Below are 25034 nucleotides of genomic sequence, written 5' to 3'. Positions count from 1 at the left end.
AAATCTGTGCTTGCATTTGGAAATTTAGACTACCTATTCTCACAAAAAGAATGGCTAAATGCAAATTCACGTAACCTGCAAACATTACCCAGTATTGAAAGTCAAGAGTACAGTCTGTTTGATATGAAAATGGATCAAACCTACTGAGTGATGTCAAAATACTTCTCTTCTACTTTCTACTCAGGACTCTCTGGCATTAGACATTAATATTAAAACATTTTTTCCTACAGAGCTGAAACACACATTTGGCACTGGAAGGTTACAAAGTTGCTTTTGATTTAATGCAGCACAGTTTAACAGTATCTAAGAAAGTTTGCCATCCTGGAGAGCCACAGCCCTGCCCTTAATGCCTCGAGAGATTTGTACTTCTCAAAGTACCTGGTATACTAGCTCCCAGTAAATCCTTATCCCAAGGACAACATCTGTGGCTCCACCCTCAACAGATCTCTAAAGACAGCTCAAAGAAACACCTTAACTCACTCTCTAACCTTGAGCAAACCAGCATATGCCTACAGGACCCAAGCTGTATAGCAGAAACATCCAGAAATATGCTTTAGGCTTTTGCTAGGTTGTAACAGAAAGGAAGCTGAAGACTCCCAGCTCATTACAGTAAAATGCCCTGAAAATGCTTTTAGACTATTTTTAACATTTATCTATGGCAAAGAGCTGCACAAACTAAGACCAATTTAAAGGCCTTTTTGATATGGATTTTTAAGTAATTGCATGCGGAAAGTCATAAAAGGACAGGGCTTCAAGGTGATTTTTTGCATGTCTCAGGTTGTGCATTTGCTGCTGACAAACAGATAATTAGATCCCCAGCTTCAGGGATGTGAGAAAGGTGATCTTTTGGGGATGGCCATGGCTCTCCTGAAGGATTCACTGTGAGTCTCTGCTCATAGAATGGAACAATCTTCACTGCTTGGAAATGCAGAGAGGATAACTGTGACTAATTTTAATAGCTTTTGGCCAATGGCAGAGGATTGTAAGTATATAGCCAACAATAAATCTTATTTTACAATAAGCAAGTTTATAACGTTCAGGATTTCACAAATATTTAATTCTTTTGCTCACACATTGTGGTGGCTGAACAAAAGGTAACTAAGAGCATAATTGTGCATGGATACTTCTCCCAAATGAATCTAATAGAAACAGCTAAACAACCATCCTTCTCTCTCTGTCCAGCAAGTACAATAAACTGTACATTGCAATCAATGTTCTATTATTATTAATAACTCTCATTGTTCCATTTTAAACACAACTAAGAAAACTATTTATGCTGAGATTATATAGTCCTTTAAAAAAAAAAAAAGAAAGAAAAATGTAGCCCAGCCACATGGGCTAATGCAGATAATCCCAGCTATGCAGAGGTAGAGATTGTGAGGATTGCAGTTTGAGGGAAAGCCATGCAGAATGTTACCAAGACTCCATCTCAACACATAAGTCAGGTGTGGTGGTGTATGTTTGTACTCCCAGATATATGGGAAGTCATAGGAAAACATAAGACCTTAACTAAAACCCTAAAGCAAAAAGGGCTGAAGAGATGGCTCAAGTGGTGAAGCACGTGCCTTGCCTACTAAGTGCCAGGAGGCCATAAATTCAAATTCCAGTGTCAACAACAACAAAAGAGTAGGGATTGAAAAAAAACAAGTCTGGAACTAAATATCCTGCATAAAATCAGAATTCATGAAACAGTAGCAAGCACCAGAGGAATCCAATATCCTTGGTCAGGTTTTCACCAGCACTGTTTGACTGAAGTGAAGTCATCTTGTCAGTTCCATAACAGGGGAAATCAAGACAAAATGGTATTCTTCACAAAAGGTTTCTAAGTCATTCTTTCTCAAGTTTCAGCACACCAACACATTTTGTTCAGGGTGCAGTCACTTTCTCCAAAACAAGCCAAGGCTGGCGGTTTTTGACTGTAATCCCAGCTACTCCAGGTAGAGGTAGGAGGATTAGGGTCCAAGGCCAGCCAAGCAAAAGCATGAGACCCTATCTAAAAAGTAAAAGGATTTGAGGTGTGGCTCAAGTAGCAAAGCACTTGCCTAGCTAGCAAGCACAAGGTTCTAACTTCAAAACCCCATACTGCATCTCTCCTACTCTCCCCAAAACAAGCACATTGGAAGAAGTCTCATAAGAGCTGATTGCTGCCACTGTGTCATTCCTGATAACCAGGGCTCAGAAATGAGAAAAAAAATGTGTAAGTTACTTTCCATGGCTAGTATACTAAATTTATAATTGTCTTTCTATACCTCAAATTTATAGGCTAAGAAATAAAGTTGATAAAAGTGTATTTCTTTATTTTTAACTTATATATTCATCAACCATTTTCATTATACCTACTAATGACTGCCCAGCAATATTCAGAGCACTTCTAAGAGTTGCACACAGAATCTCCACATCCTGGCCCCTATGCTTGTTAATAACTCACATGAATTTCACAAGAAACACCTGCTTTGTATCCTCTAACAATGTTTGCAAACTGGTTATTTTTAATTTAGTAAGTTTTTGGCAATTCTTGGATTTCAATTCAGGACTTCTCAGTTGCTAGGCTTGAGTCACATCTCAGCCCTTTTTGGTCTGGTTATGCTTGAGAAAGAGTCTCTTTTTTTGTTCAGCCCAGCCTGAACTGCAATCCTCCTTTTAAGTTTCCCACTGTCACTGTGATGACAGGTGCATGCCACCATGCTCAGGATTTTCTATCAAGATGGGATCTCACGAACTTTTTTGCCTTGGCTGGTCTTGAACCATGACCCTCCCAATCTCAGTCTCACAAGTAGCTAAGATTACATGTGTAAGTCATCAAGCCCAGTTTGTAATAATTTTAAATAGTAATAATTTGCCTTTGTTATGACTTTTGAAATGACTAGGTTCTTAAAAGTACACATATAACACTGATTTTAAAAATATGTTATACAGGTTAAAAAAGAATTTTATGATATTTACATATGAGAAATAGACATGCATTCTGCACAATTGATTTTTCCAGGAAATTGGTGACAAAATAATAAAAGCCAATAATAATGGCCAGGGCAAGCATGACAATAGCAGGGACAGGACAATGACAATGATGATTTATTCATGGAATTCTTTTCCAAATAATTTTCATGTGTTCTGAATATTTTCAGATAAAATGCTGTATAAGGCTACAGTCCAGGGATATATACTTTTATAGCTTTTTAAAGTTGTACTTAGAGCATGTGATAGCTTTAAATATCCAATTCAGTTCTTATACTTCCTATTACAAATTTTCTGAATGTCCAGTTTCTGTCATATAATCACATATAATCACATAAATAAGAAATTTTACCTTATCTAACAGTTGCCAAACCCAATTCTGAGAAATTTCGCATCCCTTTTCTATTTGGGTTGTGCTATGAGTCACTGCTGTTACAGCAGCTCTTCTGCTCTAAGTCCATAGTAATTTACACTTTTTCTTCTTACTTTTAATCCTTAATGGATTTCCCTACTAAACTGTCACTCTTCTAATATCACTTACTATATGATGTTTTCCATAATCTTCCTAGATTACGTTAACTCTTTATTTTGTCATTATTTCATAGCTCTTGTAAACTGGACATAGTAAATTACCTAACATGTATTGCCTCAGCTAGACTGGGGGATAAATGACAACAAGGAATACATTTTGTTCATTTTTATGTCCCCCAAATATAACAACGCTCTGTCAAAACAGACACCCAAACAAAACACACTCAGAAACAAAATATCTAGGCATCTCAGACACTATCTTCCAAGTATAAGTTATAACACAATGAAAGTTGTGAGGTAATTGATGATGTGATTGCCTAAATATAAGCAATGAAAATTGGAATATTGTAAGTGTTGAGTGACATTTCATATAGCAGCATAGATCTTCAAAAAATGAGGGGAATAACACAATATTATCAGAAACTATGTACATAAAATCACAGAGCTTGATTTAGGGACCTGAGCAAATGGAGAGAAATAATGTGTTCTGCCATTGGAAAGCTCAGTTATGAAAAGATGTCAATGCTCTACAGATTAACTTAAAATCCAATGCACACAGGGTCATAACTGTTGTAGAAGTTTTTAATGGAATTTGTCAAAGTGATTCTAAAATTTATATTGAAAAGAAAATCTGTAAGATTTTGAATAAGAACAAGATAAAAATTTGTCAATCACAACATACTATAAATCTAAACTAAATACAATGATGTGGTACCAAGGCAGAAAAGAACACAGCAAGCAACTAAGCAAAATCAAATCAACTCCCTAAAATATGAGCATTAACATTAAGATAAAGATATCATTTCAAATATGTGAAAAAAAGAAAAGCCTTTTAAATAAACAGCATTGGAATACTTAATAAAAAATTATTGATTTTTCCTTAAGAAAAATAGTCCTCTATTTTGTCTGATACATAAAATTGATTAAAGAAGGAAAGACTGAAGATATAAATGTAAAACCAAATAATATTTAAAGAAAAATGAAATATTTCCAAGAGCTTCAGAAAAGGAAGTGTTCCTATACAAGACAGAACCATAAAACTACAAAAGGAATTACTTGGTATGTAAATGAAAAGCCCGTGGATTATGATGAAATGTACCAAGAAGTTTAAAAAATGACATAATTTTGAGAGAAAATATTGTATATGGATGCTACCAAAAGGATTAATATCTAAAAACCTGAAAAGCATATAGAAAAATACAGTAAGAGACTGTTTCTGCTTGATTTCTATAGGATTCTAATCTTCCTTTTATAACTGAGTAACAATTCAGAAAAGAAACAAGCAGCAAATGTAAGAAAGGCTGCACAACTTCTTATAGCCAATAGCAAATAACTTCTAAAAATTATTTTGGCCACTGGATAGTCAAAATTTAAAATACTTACACTATTTATTATAATGGAAGAGTCACAGAAATTGACTCTTTCATATCTGCTTGGCAGATACTGGGGAAGACTTTGTATACAATTTCAAATACTTATCAAGATTTTTATACTCTTTGAACCCAAAATTACATTTATAGGAATCAACCCTAAAAAACACACATTTTACCTAGGATATTGCAACACACTGGAAACAACTGAAAGTTGCCCCAGACTTAATTTTTTATAAATTAGAGATTATACTGCATTTCTATTCATGTTTTAAAAAGTAAGCTTTATGGAAGTGTATATGAAAAAATTGTCTCAGTCTATACATACCAATTTTTAAAATTTTCACCTGTGAAGAGGGTAAAGTGATGGCAGGGTTGGAGGGAGTGAAATAAGATTTGATATTGTTTTTATTAGTTTGTCTTAACCTTTTATTATTAGAATGCATTGGTATACTTTGAGGTATTTAAAAATTAGCCCAAAAGGAATGCTAGATCATGGTTATTTAACTGCACTAAAATAGTAGCATGAAGTTTATATGTTGGTAAATCAACAATTAATGATCAACATATAATTATTTATTCAACAAACATACACTGGCACAATCCTGTACCAAGGATTAAATTATGTATCACAACGGTGATACCTAGCACTCTATGCCAGGTCATGTGAGAGCTATCAGGAGCCCAGAAGTAAGTGGTGGACCAATAGGGTGACAACTGCTGAAACACTGATCCACAGAACCTCAGCAAATGGAGAGAAATAATGTGTTCTGCCATTGGTGGTGGAACACCATCAAGAGTGAGCTTTTGCTGGAAGCCCAGAAAAGGCTAGGGTGAAGGAGGGCAAGTGAAATAGTAATCTTTCCTTTTGAATTAATGAAAATATTCTGAATTGAAGATGAGATAGAAAGGAATTTCATGCAATGGGCAAACTCACTTTACTTGAACTCATGGACTTCACTGTGCCACTATTTGCCATTCAGTTCCCACACCTACTGCATGTGCGCACACAAACACACGCATGCACACACACAGGCACATGCATGCACACAGCCACGCACACACAGGCACACACACACACTCAAACGCACACACACACACGCGCACACACAAGCACATATATGTGTGAGGGTATACATACACATGGGGTACACACGCACACACATGCATAAGCATGCATGCACGCACACATGCACATGCACAATGTGCACAAGAACACACATGCACACACACGCACACATGAACACATATGCACACGAAAACACATACATGTGCGCACACACACTCACACATGTGCACAAGAAAACACACACAGGCAAACACACACACATGCACACACGTATGCACACACAAATGCACACTACAACAGACGTGCCCAAGCACACAAACGCATGTGCACATGCACACACATGCCCACATGCGCGTCCACACACTTGCACACAGGCACACTCACACGCACATGAGACTACACACGCACACACATGTGCACAAATGCACATGAAAACACTCATACACATGCGCACATGTGCACACACACACACACGTGAACACCACCCACACGCTCAAACTCACGCATAACGGACATGCACACATGATTGCTCACACGTAGGCAAGCACAACTCACATGCACACACATGTACACAAATGCACACATATACATATACACATGAGAACACGTGAACCAATGTGTGCACACACACTCGCACATACGCGTGCGACACATGCACATCAGCACACACACAGACATGCACAGACACACGCACACACACCTGCACACACGCACATGCACACACACAAGGAAACACGCATGTGCACACACACACTCGCACATAAGCACGCAAACACATGAACACACATACGCACAAAGGCGCACATATGCGCACACACACACACACACACACATACGCACACACGTCCAGGCACATACACACGCATGCAAACACGTCCAGGCACATACTCACACATGCACACATGTGCACACAGATACGCACACACTCGCACAAGTGCACATGCACGCATGCACACACGGGCACACACATGGGCACACACATGCACACACATGCACACATATACAATGTGCATGCACACACATGCACCCCCCCATACACATGCACAGGCAAGCACACACATGCACACGTGCACATACGCGCACACATGAGCACACACGTGTGCACACGCAACACACACGTGCACATGCACACAGAGGTACACACACATGCATGCACACATGTACACACACGCACACGAGCACACACACCATGCATGCACACGTGTACACGCCCACACACCCATGCACACACACGTATGCACACACACGTGCGCTTACACACACGCACATGCATACACACACTCACACACATACAGAAGCTGCCAAATCTTAGCTATCTTAACCTCCATTTTTCTGGTATGAAATGGTGATTAGGCAGAAGTTGTTAACCAAAGCCTCAGCACAGTGCCTAGCTCATAAGTATTTAATAAATGCTTGGTATTTTTACACGTGCTGTTTTTAAAGAAGCCAAAGAGTGCCTGACATGGAAGTGAATGTGAAAGAGGGTTGATATAAATTGAATAGCAATATTATGGAATATTTACTAGGATACATAAAATATATATAATGCTTAGCTATATGCCCAAGTAAGTATAGGACATTTGCCTGAATTATTCTGATTTTGCATTTATTCAGTCTCACTCTATTAATAAAATAGCACATCAGCAGTAAAACAAATTAAAAGTATATATTTAATGAGATTTGGATGTTTCCTCTGGTGAATTTATAAGAAGGATAATAAAATTGTGTTTCAAACTTTGAAGGTTTCCTAAAGTAGAATGTTTTTCTGAACATGATTCCCCACACAATATAGTATAACTAACAACTATTTACATACCATTTACATAAGTAATTTAGAGATGATTATATTATAATTATTTCAAATTCCCTTTTTATATAGGGGACTTGAACATCCACAGGTTTGTGTATCAGTAGAGGGTCTTGCAAGCATCTCCAACAAATACTGTGGGAGTACTATTATATTCATGGCTGTAAAAAACACCAATGTCTACACCGAGTAAGTATTAATAATTAGCTGCTGATTGTTTTCTTTGAGTTCCTAACCTTTAATTCTTGATACACAGCACTGCTTCTCTTTATCTGTTTTGTTCTCATTGTAATGTGGCCTTAAGTCTGGCATTCTCTTTTGGCTTTGTGGGCTCATTAAAATTCCATGTAAAAATATTTTTTTGTCATACATAATATTTTCTTTAAAGTCTTCATATTTTACTACAGAAAAAAATGTTACCTCTTAATCATTATCTCCACATATCACTGTTTCAGCAGGCCTTTTTCTATCTATATCATTTCTAAATTTCTGCCCAATAGCATGGTGCCATGACATGAAAGAGCCCCCATTTACTTTTGTTGGATGTGAATCTCAATTCTCATTAAACAGCTGTGCTTAACTGATATAATTTCATTAGGAACTTTCTTGCTGAAAATTGTCCTTAGATCTGTATTTCAAAGAATCAGTAGATTTGTGCCTACTTCATGATGTACCAGATCCAAATGGGACACTGCTCCTCATCACTGTCATTCATCAAGTAAGAAGACATAATAGCAATGGCTCCAGGCTCTTTAGTGACAATAAAGATGGCAAAAAGCTAGAGTATTTTTTTAAGTAGAAAAGTAACTGAAAATTTTTCTTTATTCTTCTTTATGTGTCTTCCACTCTACATTATTTATTTCCACAAAACCAATCTCCCCAACTTGGGTCCAAACTTTGTCTATGCTTCTGTCAAGGTAATTATCAAATCTCCTATATGTAAGCTCATTAGTTTTGATGGATTAGAATGCTACAGGGAATGATTTGCTTTTTAACATACAGAAGAGAATTGTGATTTGATTGACTGCATAAACCGTAAAAGGAGTTTCAAGTCCCATGAAAGAAACAATGCCTATCACTAAGATAAGTCCTGTGTTCACATCAGCACAGACATAATGAACTAGTTTTACACAATTATCTTAGGAAAAAATGTGACAAATCATGATAACCTGGTAAGAGAAGAGCTACCTCTGTCCTAAGCTGCAGCTTGTAAGAATAGGTTATTAAAATTATACATGGATATGAGAAAGTACAACATATTAAAAAGGTTGAATTTGTTTTATTACTTCATCTCAAAATTTAGTAAATAGCTTGAGTTTGTGAGCAACAATTATTTTATTTGGTAAATATTCAAAAGAATAACTGACTTAAACATAACTCTAGTTGTAAAAGTAACACAAATATTCATACAACTAATACAACTAAAAGCTTCCGTTACAAGATTGATACATAGTTTGTCCAGAACACTCTTACCTTGTGGAATATTTATTTCTGTCTTGCAGCACAAGCTTTTTATAATGAATTGCATTCAAAAAAACATTTAAAAAAGATATACTGGCATATGTCAGTAAAAAATTGCTGATGCTTGAAGGTATTTTCTATCAAGAGTTAAATATGGCACAATCGCCATTTTGTACAGTTCATTAATGAAATTGGGAAGAGATTATTAATCTCCAGAGTGTTAAATTCAACTTGCAGTGAAATTGATCAAGCTTCTCCTGTCTGCAAAATACCCAAGGGCTAGTATTGATCAAGAGTTTAGGACACTGAACATAATTCATATCTAAACACAAGGATTGTGAGACGGAGATTATTTTTTAAATTTCTTAAGTCTAAAACATGTATGTTATTTATCTAAATAGAGGAACTTTTACAGGTATGACTTGGAGACCCACAGGAAAACATACCTGGCCAGGCTGAAGGCATCGTCAATCAAACCTGCACGATTACTGACAGAAAGAACCTATGTGACCAATCAGGGGAAAAAAAATCATTTAAGATTAAAATGGTAGGTGTTCACATGTCAAAGCAGATCTCTGATAAGCAAATGTAGAATATACCTCATGGTTTCTGATTAATTGATCAATTAATAATCTCCAGTTCCTTAGGTCATAGTTGACTCTAAAGTAGCCAGTTTGATTGATGTTTCCAAGCAGCCAACTTCCTTTCTCCAAGTAGGTTATTCTGTGTTGCTCTGAAAATAGCAATTTGAGAGTAAATAGGTTTTAAATTTTGACTTAAATGAAATGTTTTCTTAATACCATATATAGCAATATCAATAATTAAGAGAATGCTACTCTAAATATGTTATCAAAACCTACTCTTTAATTAATCACATTCATCTAGAATTGGTTAGAAAAACTTTTAGCTGGTTACTCATAATTATCTCAATTTTCTTATAATTAACATTTTTGTTCTGAATAAAACCCATTACCTACACACAAATTCTTTCTGAAAATAAATGTAACCTAGAAATCTCCCATTATATCGGTGTGGCTTTTAATTAGATTATATGTGTATATGCAACTAGAATAAAATGAACTTTTAGATCTGTTCTCTACTTATTTTATTCAAAAAGAAAGTGATTAAAACAATAGAGCTCATTTGCTTGAAAGTCACTGTTGCTTCTTGCCTTTTTTCTCATGCATTCTTATAAGCACTAATAAATAGCAGACTTCTCGACATCAATAATGGGAGGAGGAAGAGGAAACCTCATTTGTTCAAGAGTAATATTTCAATATAGAATTAGAAACAAAGAGAATTGTGCTTATTGGAATCACTTTGGAAAATGATAACTTATTATGTTCACTAGCTTATCCAATTAACAGAACCTATGAAAAACAATACTATCACTTCTTACATATTTAACTCTTTCTAGTATGGCACAGAGAAAGAACTACATACTCTTGAAAAATTTACACACAGACTCACACTCACACTCACACATGATCTGACATTCAGGAAGAAAGTGAAACAAAACAAGAGCATACTGGCATGCTCTACTTTCTATGATGACTTAAAACCATAAAGTATATTACAGAAACCAGAAACCATATATCTCATATATGAGTCATGAACAAACCATTTTCAAGAGTTTCTACACATCAGAATCCAAAACAGGAAATAAAATGTTCCCCTTTATTTCCTCAAAGTACTGAATTTGTAAGTGATTCTCTTTCAAGTAATGGTACAACAAGAAAAAGCTATCCCACAAAAAATTATTGAGTGGACATCAATATCATTTATTTCTCAGGGCTATAATAGGGAAGGCCAACTAATACAATATGTATTACAGATTAGTCACTTTCAAAAATCTGCAGTAAGACAAAATGTACTTAAATTCAAAACATAAAATATTGAGTATTAAAATTAAATCTTTAATTTTCAAATATCATTCAACTTCTTGCCATCTTTGTGAATGGTTTGCATTGGCACAGATAAAGAATAGAGGCTAATGGAATTGTCCAAGAGTGCTCGATGTTTCTCTAAAGCACAAATAGTTTCTCAAGTCTCCGAAACTTTATAAATGCGTATTTTTCAAAATTTTAATGTGATTATCCATACAATGCTTTGGAGAACTTTAAAATGTCACTCCCACTTACAGATATAAGAATGACAACAGAAATAATCAACAAGGTAATGTTATTTATAAATAAAACAGGCATTTAAAATATTTAAATCTCCTCTTCAAGAGAGACTTTACTTAATAATGTTTGAAAGTTCAGTGGAAAAATTAAAACTTAAATATTGAAAATATTGCTTCTCCTAGGCAATCTTAAGTGTCTTCAAGTATATTAAGATTTCATAACAAAAAAAACCCTATGATTAAATTCATCTGAGCCGAGCACATTTCATCGTTTTCATTAAAGTGGTTTTTTTCCAAAAATGTTACAATGTTAAAGCATCACATTTAAAACATGAACACGTGATACAAATTTTACAAATTTTAAATGTCATGGACTCCTGTAATATTAAATCCATTTGTTACAGTTATTTTCTGCTTACATTTTAGATGGCTGGCATAACTTAAACCTCATGTAGTTCACTTGAGGTTTTTAAACTTATTCCATTTAAAAATTTCTAAGTAAAATACAGCCAAATTAAAATTAGCATGAATATTACAATAGAAAAATAATCCCTATAGCTTCTACATCATCCAACTAGAATTAAAAAAACAGGTATCTATTGTTTTAAACATGCCATTATTAAATTTACAACTAAAACCTGAAGGTTATTACTGTTCATGAATATTTTTATACCTTTGCTACAAATGAGATCTTTGGAGAAATGATTCCCTGAAAGATTTTGTAATAGATTTTTAAATATCTTTTTGGTTCTAGTTAATTATATTCTAAAATGTTCTTCAAATTAACTAATGGCAAGCAATGAATTTTAAAGAGATCTTTTCTGATGGCCTAATGAGGTATGGTATTTGATGAGTACCATAATAAAAAGAATGGAAGTTACATTTTGAGTGTTGGTAATAATAATTAAAAATTACATTTATTTCCAATTTGGCCTAAGACTCAGATTATATGAAGGCACAGACTAGTTGGTATTTCATAAGATTTTATACTTTAAACTTTTTGGGGTAATAAAAGGGAAGTGAGATTAGACATTCTATACAATATTTGCTAGCTGTAGAAGAACTATAATTTTTTAAAAAGTGAATTAAAAAATGAACCAAAATAACAAGGTAACAATGTAAGACAAGCCTAGGGTGGATAACATGTATTGATTTCCTACTAGACTCTTATGAAAAGAAAATGAGAGAATGTTTTTTGGAATTTAAAAAGAACCATGTGCAAATATTCAAAAGCACTGTGTTGAGAAATTGGCAGATATGCAAAGCAACATACAAAAACTTTTAAAACTGCACCCTTGTGTTTGTGCACATGCATATGTGTGTAGTCAAAGGAGGGTAGAGAGAAAAGAAAACTAAGATTCTGAAGCCAAGTTTTTACTTAACTAGGCAACTCACACATTGGAAAGGTTATTTCTCTAGCCTTAATTTCCTCATTTGTAAAATATGGGCAAAGGTAACACTCATTTTAAAGATTTGTGCATCTCATGTGAGTCAATGTATCAAGGTAAGCATTATAGCATTAAGCAATCTGTAGTATTTACTTCTAATTTTCAGGACCAGTTTCTCTTTCATTTTTAATCTTTTCTTTCCTAACAGATCACATTAAATTTATTCCCCCCTTTCACCATTAATTGAATAGTCAGTCAAGATACAGCTACAACATTTATGAATGCCTCAATTCTTAGTATTTTCACAGTAAAAAATGAAAAAAATTGCTTTAAAAAACTTACAAATTAGTTTAAAAGCTAATATTGGTCTACCATGACCTATGCCTTTCTTTGAAATTAAATATTCACCTAAAGGGCTTTAAAAATGAATTGCCAAGAACATATGTTGATTAAAATATAATTTTTATACATATTATCCATTAACTACCTTGTATTAATATCTTGTGAGTTCAAATCTACATTACTACTCACAAAGAAAATGACAGAAATATTGATCTGGTTAATATAATTATATGCAGAAATTCTTTTTACTTATGTTGGTAAGAATTGATTAGACTACTTTCTTCATATTTTATGAAAAATTTTATCGGCATTAGTTTTATTGACATTTTGGATAAAAGTTCATAATTTATTTTCCCATAAGCTCTCTCTGGCACTAGTTTTATTAGTCATCAGGATGAAAGATTTCAAGACAAAATTAAAGACAATTAAGATGGGACTAAAAAGACAATATAAAAAGGTGGTATTTCTTTTAAGCCCCTCTTGGAAATGTTCTTCTTCATTTTTGTTCTAATGAAGTATTTGCGAAGCACCTAGTTAATATGGGCAGCCTCCGAAAACCTCAATATTTCACCTGTGACTGTTTATACCAAACAGAAGATTCTGCTATGACTTAATAGAAATGACACATTATACTGCAAAGTTGTACATTGTACAACTTTGGACTGGGGGAATTCCATTCATATCATAGTCTATGCAAATAGCACCTCCTACAATTATACATTTCACAAATTGTGCGGCTGGGTACAATGACCATGCATATCAATACAGGCAATATTTCAGGTAGACATTATTCCCGACTAGTAATGAAAAGGTATACAAAGAAATAATCTCTAAAACACAGTCACCAGTGGCTCTGAGTCAAGAAGGCTGTGACACTATTTTTGATTCTCTGTGGGATAAAAGCATACTATGCATAATAGCATAATATTATAGAAATAACCAGAATTAGATACAATGGACCTAGAAAATGCATGCAACAAGAATCAAACTTGAATAAATCCTCCCAGTGTAAATGTGAAGTGTTGGACTATCCCTGAGGTTTGATCAGTAGTTTTACACTTTTCTAATTTTCCATTTCCAAATTCCACCTTTCAAAGATGAACATTTTATTTTACTTCTGAAGACTGTTCTGCTAACTCTTCTATGGTGGTGTGAATTCATTCTAATAGTCAAAGCATTACAGTAAAGACTTACTGCTCTCATTCATTATTATATAACAGATTATATAAATAAATAAAACAACTACATGGAGAGAAGTATAAAGATATGTAGTACAGTATGTGTGATTCCGAACCATGGTATCAATGTTAACTCTGAGGAATGAAAACAATATATATAATTATTTAAAAGGAAAAACATTAATAAATGTTGAAGTGTTTCAATATATCATTAAATTACATGTGCATATTTTATATAACATGCATGTAAGTGAAAGCATATATTTTCATTTGCGTTATGTGTTAAAAATACAATGACATTAAAATCTGAATAAAAATTCACCTAGAACTATGAATACTATTACTTAAATTAGATTTTGTTTTAAGACTTTTTCTTGTATGTTTACATGTTTGTATTTTTAGCACTGGACTGTGGGGAAAACCAACATTTGTTTATATGTATCTCACTTTTATTTTTTTAATGTGGCTGTTTAAAATGATGCTTTCAAAATAAAATAGCAAGACAACCTCAATTAACAGCATGAGAAAAAGGAGTAGGAAAAACAAAATATGGACTCACTTGACCATCTAAATCTAAATGAAATGTTACATAAAAGACGATAATTGGCTTTTTCTCCAACTCAGTGGAAAACAGAAATAAAATGGACCTGTTTCACACTCTAGCATCAAGGATATAGATTGGATTCAAGAAATAGCTTTCTGACAGTGAATTGAAATAAGTCACTATCTTATTTATGATATTTAGAAGGAGAATAGAATCTTAGATATCTCTCTCTGCTCCTTCAGGATTGACCCTACTTGGATGGTGGCTTGATGACCTGTCTAAACCCCTCACTTGTAGCCTTATGGGGACTATTACCTTTTTCACCCCTTAAAGAGATGGCCTGGCTAAAAAAAAAAAAAAACAGCAGCAGGAAAATAGGATTTAAAATCAAGGTTTTGTTTCAGTATTTCTCATACTGCTGTACTAGGAGTTGTGATTAGATTTTAATTACATTTGGATTATAAAATTATACAATTTTTAAAAAGATAAGTACTGGATTTTTTTCTCTTTGCCATGAAAGAAACAAATAAATTTAATAATTATATAAGCAGCCTGAAATTAGGCTATTTAGAAACTATGTTTTACTCTACATCGTTTTGTAAAAATGATTATCGTTACTGTATTTTCTCTTTATAATTTGTCTTCATTCACATTGTGTAAGAGCTAAAACCAGAAGTTAAGTTGCTAAACAATTACCTGAAACCAAATAGTTCCTCAGGGAGGAATGTGTATTTTACCTGATTTGTTAGACACCCAAATAATTGCTTCTGAAGACACATGGCTTCTATTTCCTACCACAATAGTTAATGGAATCTGCCATAGGTAACTGCAAAAAAAAAAAAAAAAAAAAAAAGCTTTAAAGCTTTAAGAATAAAAATAGCTGTGTCAAAACAAAAACAAAAAGATTTCCTATGCACCCTCAGGAATGCTAAAATTAAAAATAATAAATAAATAAATAAATAAGATCAATCCCTGGCATAAAAGTAAAGAACAACTCAAGAAGATGAATTTACTCTTCTGATGCCACTAAGATTCGGCCTCTAATAATTTTAATTTCAGTGCAAATGAAGAACTAAAATCAAAACAATTTATCTTACAAATGAGATTTGCATTTCAGAAACAAAAAGTAACTAAAATCTATAAATCTGAGCCACACTATATATTGATTTGCCCTAAAAATAACTCCTTTCTATTTTTTTCTGTTTTAGATTAATATACATTTCAGTGGTTCCATACATTTGCATTTCAACAACTCCCTTATTTACTGTCTAACAATTCTGGGGACACTATTAACATATTTTACAGAGAGATTGATGTGGCATGCCTACAGTTACTCAACAAAAAGCAAAGGAAAAGAAAAACTACTCAGATGCCTCTAAAATCAGGATCAATACAAGAAACACTGTGTGACACACTTCAGGCTCTGTTTTCTGAAATGGAATTTCCATACATGTGTCATAACACCCATCAACTTACCCATGAGCCTCAGCTACTGAAGAGCAACATTTTCTTTCATTTGCCTTTTTATAGTATAAAAATTGTGGTCTAGATTTATACATGAAGCAATATCAATTTAATGTCCAATGAGTAGCCAGACAAACACTGGATAGTTTTACAATAAGTGAGATAACTGTATTTTGTTCCTTCCTTGAAATATAGGCAGATTATTTTGATTTCTCATCACACACTACTAACAATAGGGGTAGTCAAAAATTCCATTATGATAACTATTTTACTAGAAATATAGGAAGATATATGTATGAACTCAGTTACTGTAAAGTGAGTGGTGAATTGAAAAATTTTAAAGGTAATAAGCTAAACGATAAACATGTCTTGGGGGGAACTGAAAGAGGAGAGTATCTTCACTGAATCTATCATGTAGAGTTTTATTACTTCATCATTTCATATTTTCATTCCTCAAAAACAAAATTTAGTGATATTAGAGTCTAAATAGAAGATTGAAAGAAATTCATAATTTCATACAAATATTATCTCCATTGTGGGAAGTCAAAATAATATAAGATTCTAACTTTTAAATCTCTATGCTATATGTAATGACAGAAACATTTTTCAGTGCCAACTACATGTAAACTATACTACTATACTACTCTACAGTCCATTCTGCACAATTGGTCAGAAATAACCATGGTAGTTGAACCTGAATTGATTCTTCAGATAATAATTAGTGAAAAACCCTGGTAGGCTCTTTAATAAAAACTACTGGGATAAAAATATGTCACAAATATTTACTGACAGATTTACTTTGAAGAAGACACAGAGAATTGATACAAGTCTGTAATAGCTGTTCTTTAAAAATAGCATCTTTTTTGTTAATTAGAATAATTAGACAACAATGAATTGATTCTCAAGTAAATTATAGACACATTTAGAAAAGTATAGAAAGAAGAGGCATATTCTTGTTGAATATGATTAATATACTTAAAGTAAAATAGGGATCAAAAGTGGAACAAATTAATGTATAGTTAAGACAAAGATTGACTTCATTAACTTAACTTTATAGTATATAACTTCCACATTTAGTTGGGTCAACTAAAATATGAGGTGAAATAATTATCATCTAAAGAGCAAGGATGGTGGAGTGGCTCAAGTAGTAGAGCAACTGCCTAGCAAGTGTTAAGGCCTTGAGTTCAAACTCCAATGCCACCAAAAAGAAAAGGAACAAGCAAGGAATATTAAAAAATGAGTATATTTATTTATTCATAAACTTCATTGTTTAAATTCTCAAGGATAAGTGGTTTTTTTGTTACATGATCAAAAATTGTTTGTGAAACAGTTTGCCTCACTATAAAAAATGTTTTTGCATGTATTTGAATTGTGCTCTTCTAAATAACTAGAGACTAGGATAAAATTGGTGTACTTCAATATTAAGAGTTTTATAAAAGAAAACCTCTAAAATACAGAAAAAAGTGGTTCATAAAAACACATGTTGCTTAGAGTCAATAATACATATGTCCTAAAAATTTCTTAAAATTTCTTACATAGCTGTTCAGGTGCAAAAAAGTTCACTATTATAAGAGTTGTGGATAGTACATTGAGACATTTTGTAAAATTCTTAAAATAGGAAAGTATATTTTCCCTAAGAATGTTTCTATATTCTACTCATGTGTGCATACACACACAAAATCTATACACTGTTACAAAGACAAATTAAAAATTACAAATTACTGAATATATCTGAAATTTGTACTCATTTATAAAATATTGTAATTTGTTGACATCAGGAAGTTATTTTTCATGATTTTTCTAAACAACACATATTTGGTCACTTCATAAACCTCATTTTAAAATCAAAGAACACATGATAGTTGCTTTGTTGTCTTGTTAAAAGAAGACACTAGATGCAGTTGAGCATAGCGCCCTGTATGGCATGGTATAAAGAAATCTAAGACTTTGGGATTAACTGGAAAATGAAACTAGAAGGAAGAACTTGTGAAATTAGATTCTATTCTAGCTGCTTGAGTTTAACTTAGGAGGTTCACAATTTCCTACGTGCCAAAAACTAGAAGAAATTTTATATTGTGTTACCATGCACTAACTTTAAGAAATCATTAGTTTTTAAGAAATCTTTACTTTCTGTAAAACACCTACTACATATGAAAAAAATATAATTACTGCATACATTAAAATGTATACAAATTGTGATGGTGATCCAGTGTCTCCTAGAAAAATGAAAATGAAAAATTGATTATCCTGGCTCAGAAAATATCTACAAGTTATAGCATTTCTGGCATAGATAAGGCAGTACATCTCACTACATCAACTGTTTACATTGTGTAATAAAGACCTAAGAAAGATATATACAAAGATTAGATAGAATTAGTATTGAAGCTTTGACCATAGTGTCACAGTGAATTAAATGATCAACAATATAAAACTGGAACACTACACTTTCAACTACAAGCTCAATTATTTTAAATAGAAAATCATATTTGAGTCTAATGGGATGCCTTACATTACCTTACTGTTAATATTTTACATGCCAAATTCCCAGGGTTCAAAATCATCCATATGATTTCATAGTTCCGGAAAGTGTAAGGCTCTATAGGTGATACATGTGCTCATATAGGCTGGGAAGAATTTTTCCTTTAAAGGATGAAACTATGGATGGTTCATCTGATGTATGTCATACGTTGACAAAGTATTTTTGTTCAAAATTTGTTCTGTCATCTGCGTGTCCTTTATGTTTTTCTGCATCAGTGATGCTTATGTCAGACTGAACCTTCTCAAAGGCCTGGCCTGAATCTCTCTAACTTTGCCACAGTCAAGTAGTTTTTATGTACTTCCTAGCAAGGCCAAGGTTGATGGCTGAGCGTGTTCAGCCTGGAGCCAGACGGTGAACGATTAGAAGCAGCACTTGCCAGTTGTGGGCATCCAGGCTGGGTGGAGAAGAAGCACTGACATTCAGACTTTGACATCAGTGACAATGTGGCAGGTGAAAGGTGAAAGGTCATTCAGGAGTCCAAATAACAGGACAGCAAGGGTGCATTAAAAGTCAGTACATATGTTGAACAGGAGATTTAAGATATACTGGATTTTGAGTCACTGGAAACATTAAGGGAATTTTTAATCACTACTCTGTGTATCTAGAACTGGAGCAAGCTGACTTAGGAATGATTTCCTACTTAGAATCTAAAAATGACAAAGAAAACTGTGTTCCAAGTCTCCTGGATCCTGGTGGTTGATAAAGTTAGACTTCTGATTTTTCAAGTATTGGGAGTCAGCATGAGTAATCTAATGCAAACATTTCCTTTTATTTATTCCTTCTAACCTCTCTCCCTCTTTCCCTACCCCCACCCAACCTCTTATCAGGGCATCTTATAAGAAATGAAAATGATACAAGTTCAACTATCTTTCCTTGGCTAGAAATAAGACACAAAATAGAAAACACAAAGTAGAAAGGAAGGAAGTCTTCCATGGTGAATTATCAGTGATTGAATAAGAATTTCAAAAGAAAGTCAAAGTGATAAGTCAAGATTCTATGTACTCTATCCGGTTAGTGATTTCAAACACTAAAATGAGGGAAAGAGAACATATTGTGAAAACAAGTGGCACTGATACATAGATTATTTGAGGTATCTATCTGAGTTCCTTTGACTCAGACATTATTTAGTTCAAAATTTAGCTTGTTTTAATTAATTTTTCTTGACTCTTAGTTTCTGTTCTCATTTGTCTTATTCATTACACAGTTTGCTCAACTCCATTTAATTCACTGAAACACATGTCAACTTTCCTGAATTTCATTCAAGAAACATTCATGGGGAAAAGTGAAAAATCACATTGTATTTTTAAAATAATCATGATAAGTTAAAATTCTAACTTCTGAAATAAATGTTGTCAAACCAAGGGTTAAAATATCAAGGAAGTGGGAGTAAAGGAAGGATCAAAATTAAATAATGTGTAAATATAGAAATCAAAAATGTATTTTACCTACAACATTTAAGAAGTGTCTGATCAATATTTTTTTAAAGTTTTAAAATGCAGTCACATATACAAATAACAGCTTTTTTCCCATGTAAATAAAAAAGTGTTATACCTGTTATTCTGACGTTCAAGTGCTTTAGTTTTAGTACTGATGTCATAAATAAAATGTTGCTGGGTAATTATTATTCTATGCTCTGCTGTTGCATTTCCCAAGATGGTGATAACAGGATAACCCATCTGGAGTGTCCACTGATCCATTACTTCTTGTATATTTACGTATTTTCCATTCCTTTTTAAAGCCTTTACAACCAAAGTTGTATAAATTAGTTTTATAAACATATGTTTTAAACATAATAAGCATTAAGTCATTTCACTTTCACCTTTACAATTTACTTCAAAATGGAAACATTTAAAATCAGTGAAGCTAATATAATGTACTGATAAAATTAATCCTCTTGCCTTAATTTATGCTTCCTTTCTATAGCCATGAAAGTTTTATTAATGTTAAAGTTTTATATAACCAAAAATAAAATATTATCTTATTAAAGCAAGTACTTGTAACATCATTTAATATCCCCAGTATGCCTTCTACCACATAGAAAAAAAATCCTAAAGCTTCAGTATTTCTCTCTTTAACATGAATCTCTGACACAATATTCAAATTACATTTCAAAGCTGGGACTAGTGGTGCACCCTTATTATCACAGCTCCTCGGGAGGAGGAGATCTGGAATATCACTTTTCGAGGCTAGTTTGGACAAACAGTGAGTGAGAACTTATTTCACTCAGTAAATTCAGCCTCATGGCACACCCCTGTCATTCCACCTATGCAGGAGGTGTAAATAAGAGGATATTAGTCCATGCAAAAATGTGAGACCCTGTTAGAAAAAACACTAAAGAAAAAGAGCTGGAGGCATGGCTGAACTGGCAGAGTGCCAGCTTAGCAAGTATAAGGCCCTGAGTTCAAACCATAGTACTGCCAAGTATATACATGCACATAGACATATTATAGACACATATATGTATATAAACACATTTATTTCTCAATTTGATAGATGATGGGTAGATAGGTGATAGATAGATTGATGATAGATATATAGATAGCCATGTTTCAAAGTAGGCAAGGTTTCTTTCTATTACCATCATTTACTTTTTAAAATAATTTTAAAACTATTACCTGTATAATATATCAAAAATAAAACACAAAAACAGCAAGAAGATGAAAAATAAAAAGCAAAGACAAACTGTGTCACCAAAAGTTAATAATGTTTTATAAATTCAATTCAAATGTTCAAGTAGACATATCGATATTTCAGTTTCCTATACTTTACCTCTGATAATGTATTCCAGAGATCATTTCTGGCCGCATTGCCATACTTATGAATGGTTAAATAATCCTATAAGAATATAAAATTGTAATTACAATTCAAAGTTTAAGCAATTGCCAGTAAACACATTTATTTCTCAATTCAATTAACCATTCCATGTGTTGGAATTGCACTAAATCAAAGAGAACATGCAAACAAAATAGATTTAGAATCTCATTTAAAATATTACAAAGAGATTTAACTATAGCATATTTCCTAATTAAGTCATCCATTAATATTAATCTCTTAAACGAAGATTTTCACAGCTATAATCACTTCTTATGGGTTTTCAGGGTCAAAAATATTCTAATTGAGCTATTCAACCTTTGTCAATTTTGAAGAAAACACCTCTGCATTGCAATATATAGCACAAAATTCCCCATCAATCTTTTGTGTTGAATTTTTGAAAAAGAAATATTCTCTTTAAGAGAAAAAGTTCTCTATGTGATCAATGGAGATGGTAAGGAGAGACAATACTTCCCCCACAAGCTGTTTCCAATTCCCTGGTATCTCTGCAAAGTAGAGACTGCTTGTTATAGAAATCATAAATACTTATTTCCATGAGTTTAAAACACACATTAATATTTAATAAAAAAAAGTCATTCCTAATTTATTTCATAGTTTTTGGCTTAGGATTTCCCACTTCTTGTCTTCTGGCATTAGTGGTGAAAACTACATATTTCTGATGCATGCCTTACTACCTTCTAAGAAGACTAGTCTGTCTCATTATCAATGTGTCATTTGGTGATGACTACTTGGCATTATTTTTTTCTGATTTCGAAGTGGAAAATCAACAAAAAAGAGTGACTTAAATTGTAAAACAAAGAGTCCCCCCCACACATATACACTTCATTTGAACTTCTATTTTTCTTACAACATGTAGGTAGTAGACAAAAATCTTAATTTATATCAAAGTACTAAAACTGCTAACTCTTTTCATTACTTTACATAGAATGGGGTACTTTGGGGACAATTAGCGTTAGGGAAGCAAATTTTCTGAAATACAAATTGTAGCACCTGTGACATATCCAGCTTTTGTTGGCAATTCACAGCACAGAACACAGCAACTGCCACTTAATCAAATGCCTAGAAATGCAATGCCCAATCCTAACTTAGCAACCACAAATTCATCATCATCATCAGGTGTTATGAATAACTTTGCTAAAAAAAACCAATCTGAATCCTAATTTGGTTTTAAGCATGTCATATGAGGTGTATTCAGCAAAAACTCAGGGCCCAAGATATAAATAGATTATTATAGATTCAACTTTCAAAATTACACTTTTTTATACTTTATTTTTTTAGTACACTTGAATGGAATGAATTTGGGAACAATGAGATTTATACAATATAAATTTATATTTTATTGTAGTGATGCCGAATGTAAAAAAAGCATTAAAATTAAACCATTTATAGTTGGGCTCTCTTTATGGTTAGTGCTGCTAATAAAAAAAGGGGACACCAAGGAATGCTATAAGGCCCAACATATAACTATAATTTTCTTTTCTTACATCCTAAATGTCCAACTACTCATGGTATGAATTGACCTTTTTTCCCATATTGACTTTCAGCTTGAGTACTGAGTTCCCTCCCCAGTTCAGAATAAGGTTTAAATTTCCACTTAAAACAGACTGAAATGGCAATTATCCAGGCTTAAAGAGCAACTCCAAAGTTGCTGCAGCAGGATTCAGGAAGATAGTACGATGTCTTAGGCTCCCGCAGCCTTAATGTTCAGATGTCATTAGAACTCTACATGTTCTCGAAAACAACATCTCCTTTGTTATTTCAGCCTGCCTCTTGCACAAATACATTCATATCTTAAGTTAACAGAATTTTGATTTGTCTTGCAAAATGACAAAAATTTAAAGGATAGTATGGTTTTAATAATTAATCATTCATTGATGCATTCATTTCACAAAAACTATGGGGCACTTAGCATGTATCAGACAACTCTGTAAGTTCCGAGGAAATAATAGTGCATAAAATGTTACTGTGAAGAACTGGGAACACTGAGATATGATGTGTGTAGGAGGATTTCTGTGACTAAAGCTGCAGAAGTCTTAGTATAATAACCATTTGGCAAGATGGAGTCTAACACTTGCTTATGATAAACAAGATTTTAAGTTCCTTTAAAACCTATAATTCAATGTATATGTGGCCATAGGAATCTGAAATACAAATCTATGTTTACATTTCTATGACTCAAAGTCAATCAGAAGTAGATTTGACATGATATAAAGTAAACATTTTAATATTAACCTAAAAAGAGCTATGGGCTCTCTACACAGTATTACAGAAATAGTAGTTATTGAAATGGGTAAAGCAAAGATGGCTACTAGAACATTCTTAAGGAATAAAACAAATAATATAGATTGATGAAAAGTTAAAAGTATATTAAGCAAGAATATACTTTTAGACATCTACCTACAGAGAGAGGCACCACAGCACAGAACTGTAAGGTACAGGAACGTGGGTCTGATGGTCTGGGCTCAAGTGCAAGGTCCAAGACTCACTGGTTAGTTCAATGACCTTTTCTCCAGCTACATGATCTTTGGACCATGGTCTAACTTATTTAACTCTTTTATTTTATTTTTGTTTTATTACTTTTTTTCCTTTATTGTTGTGCTGGGTGTAGGTACATTGAAAATTCCTTTCAATTTAAACACTTTGTGACTGTTTTCAAGTCTACAAGAAGAGAATATAAAAGTACAACTGTATAAAGATTTTTCTCAGAATTAATTCAATATATATATATATACATATACATAGTGTTAGAAGAGTGAAGAATACCTCACACACTGTAAGAATTCTATAGACATTGGCTTTAATCATCTCAAATAATTTTAGACTATAGATTGGAAAACTAAATAAAAGAAGGAAAGGTATTAGGGGGCATAAAGGAGAATGATGGAGGGGTTGAATTCAACCATGATATATTGTAAGTACTTTTGTAAATGTTATAATGTACCCAAGTACAAAAATAATTTAAAAAGAGAAAGGTATCACTCACAATAATAAATGACACAGCAGATTAAAACAATAATGTTTGCCTCCCTTTTACATGGTATGAATTTTTTTATATCATTCAATTCACACCACAACATTACAATATGGTTAGTATTATCATCATTTAGTAAACCAGAGTACTGGACCTTAGAGTCTCTAGCACACACTCAAACCCCAAACCTATCTATGCACATAACTCCTTACCCAAATCTAATATCCAATAGATATCACATATACAACTAAGAATCACATATAAGGGTAGGGGATGTGACTTCATGGTAAAGTGCTTGCCTAGCACACAAGAGAACCTGGATTTGATCCCCAGCACCACACACACCCACACACAAAAATCACACTTAAAACAGAACTACCATCCCCCAACACAAGCTCTTTTTGGTTGCCCTTCATCAGTGATAACTTTCCATCCACCTCACCCAAAGTGTTAACGTG

At 33.3% G+C, this 25034-nt stretch overlaps 1 protein-coding gene across 1 annotated transcript in view; it reads right to left on the bottom strand.

The window, feature by feature from the left end:
- Positions 1-25034, bottom strand: part of Trhde (thyrotropin releasing hormone degrading enzyme) — a 379293-nt gene that overhangs the window by 70839 nt on the left and 283420 nt on the right. The window contains exons 8-12 of the mRNA XM_020184854.2: positions 21543-21608; positions 20325-20512; positions 15508-15596; positions 9793-9926; positions 9640-9695 (exon numbers count right to left, since the gene is read on the bottom strand). Of these exons, the coding sequence (XP_020040443.2) occupies positions 9640-9695; positions 9793-9926; positions 15508-15596; positions 20325-20512; positions 21543-21608 (533 nt within the window). The remainder of the gene's footprint in view (positions 1-9639; positions 9696-9792; positions 9927-15507; positions 15597-20324; positions 20513-21542; positions 21609-25034) is intronic.

Source organism: Castor canadensis, chromosome 8 (assembly GCF_047511655.1).
Source record: "Castor canadensis chromosome 8, mCasCan1.hap1v2, whole genome shotgun sequence".
NCBI classification, from domain to species: domain Eukaryota; kingdom Metazoa; phylum Chordata; class Mammalia; order Rodentia; family Castoridae; genus Castor; species Castor canadensis.
This window is presented reverse-complemented; position numbering and strand designations above follow the sequence as displayed.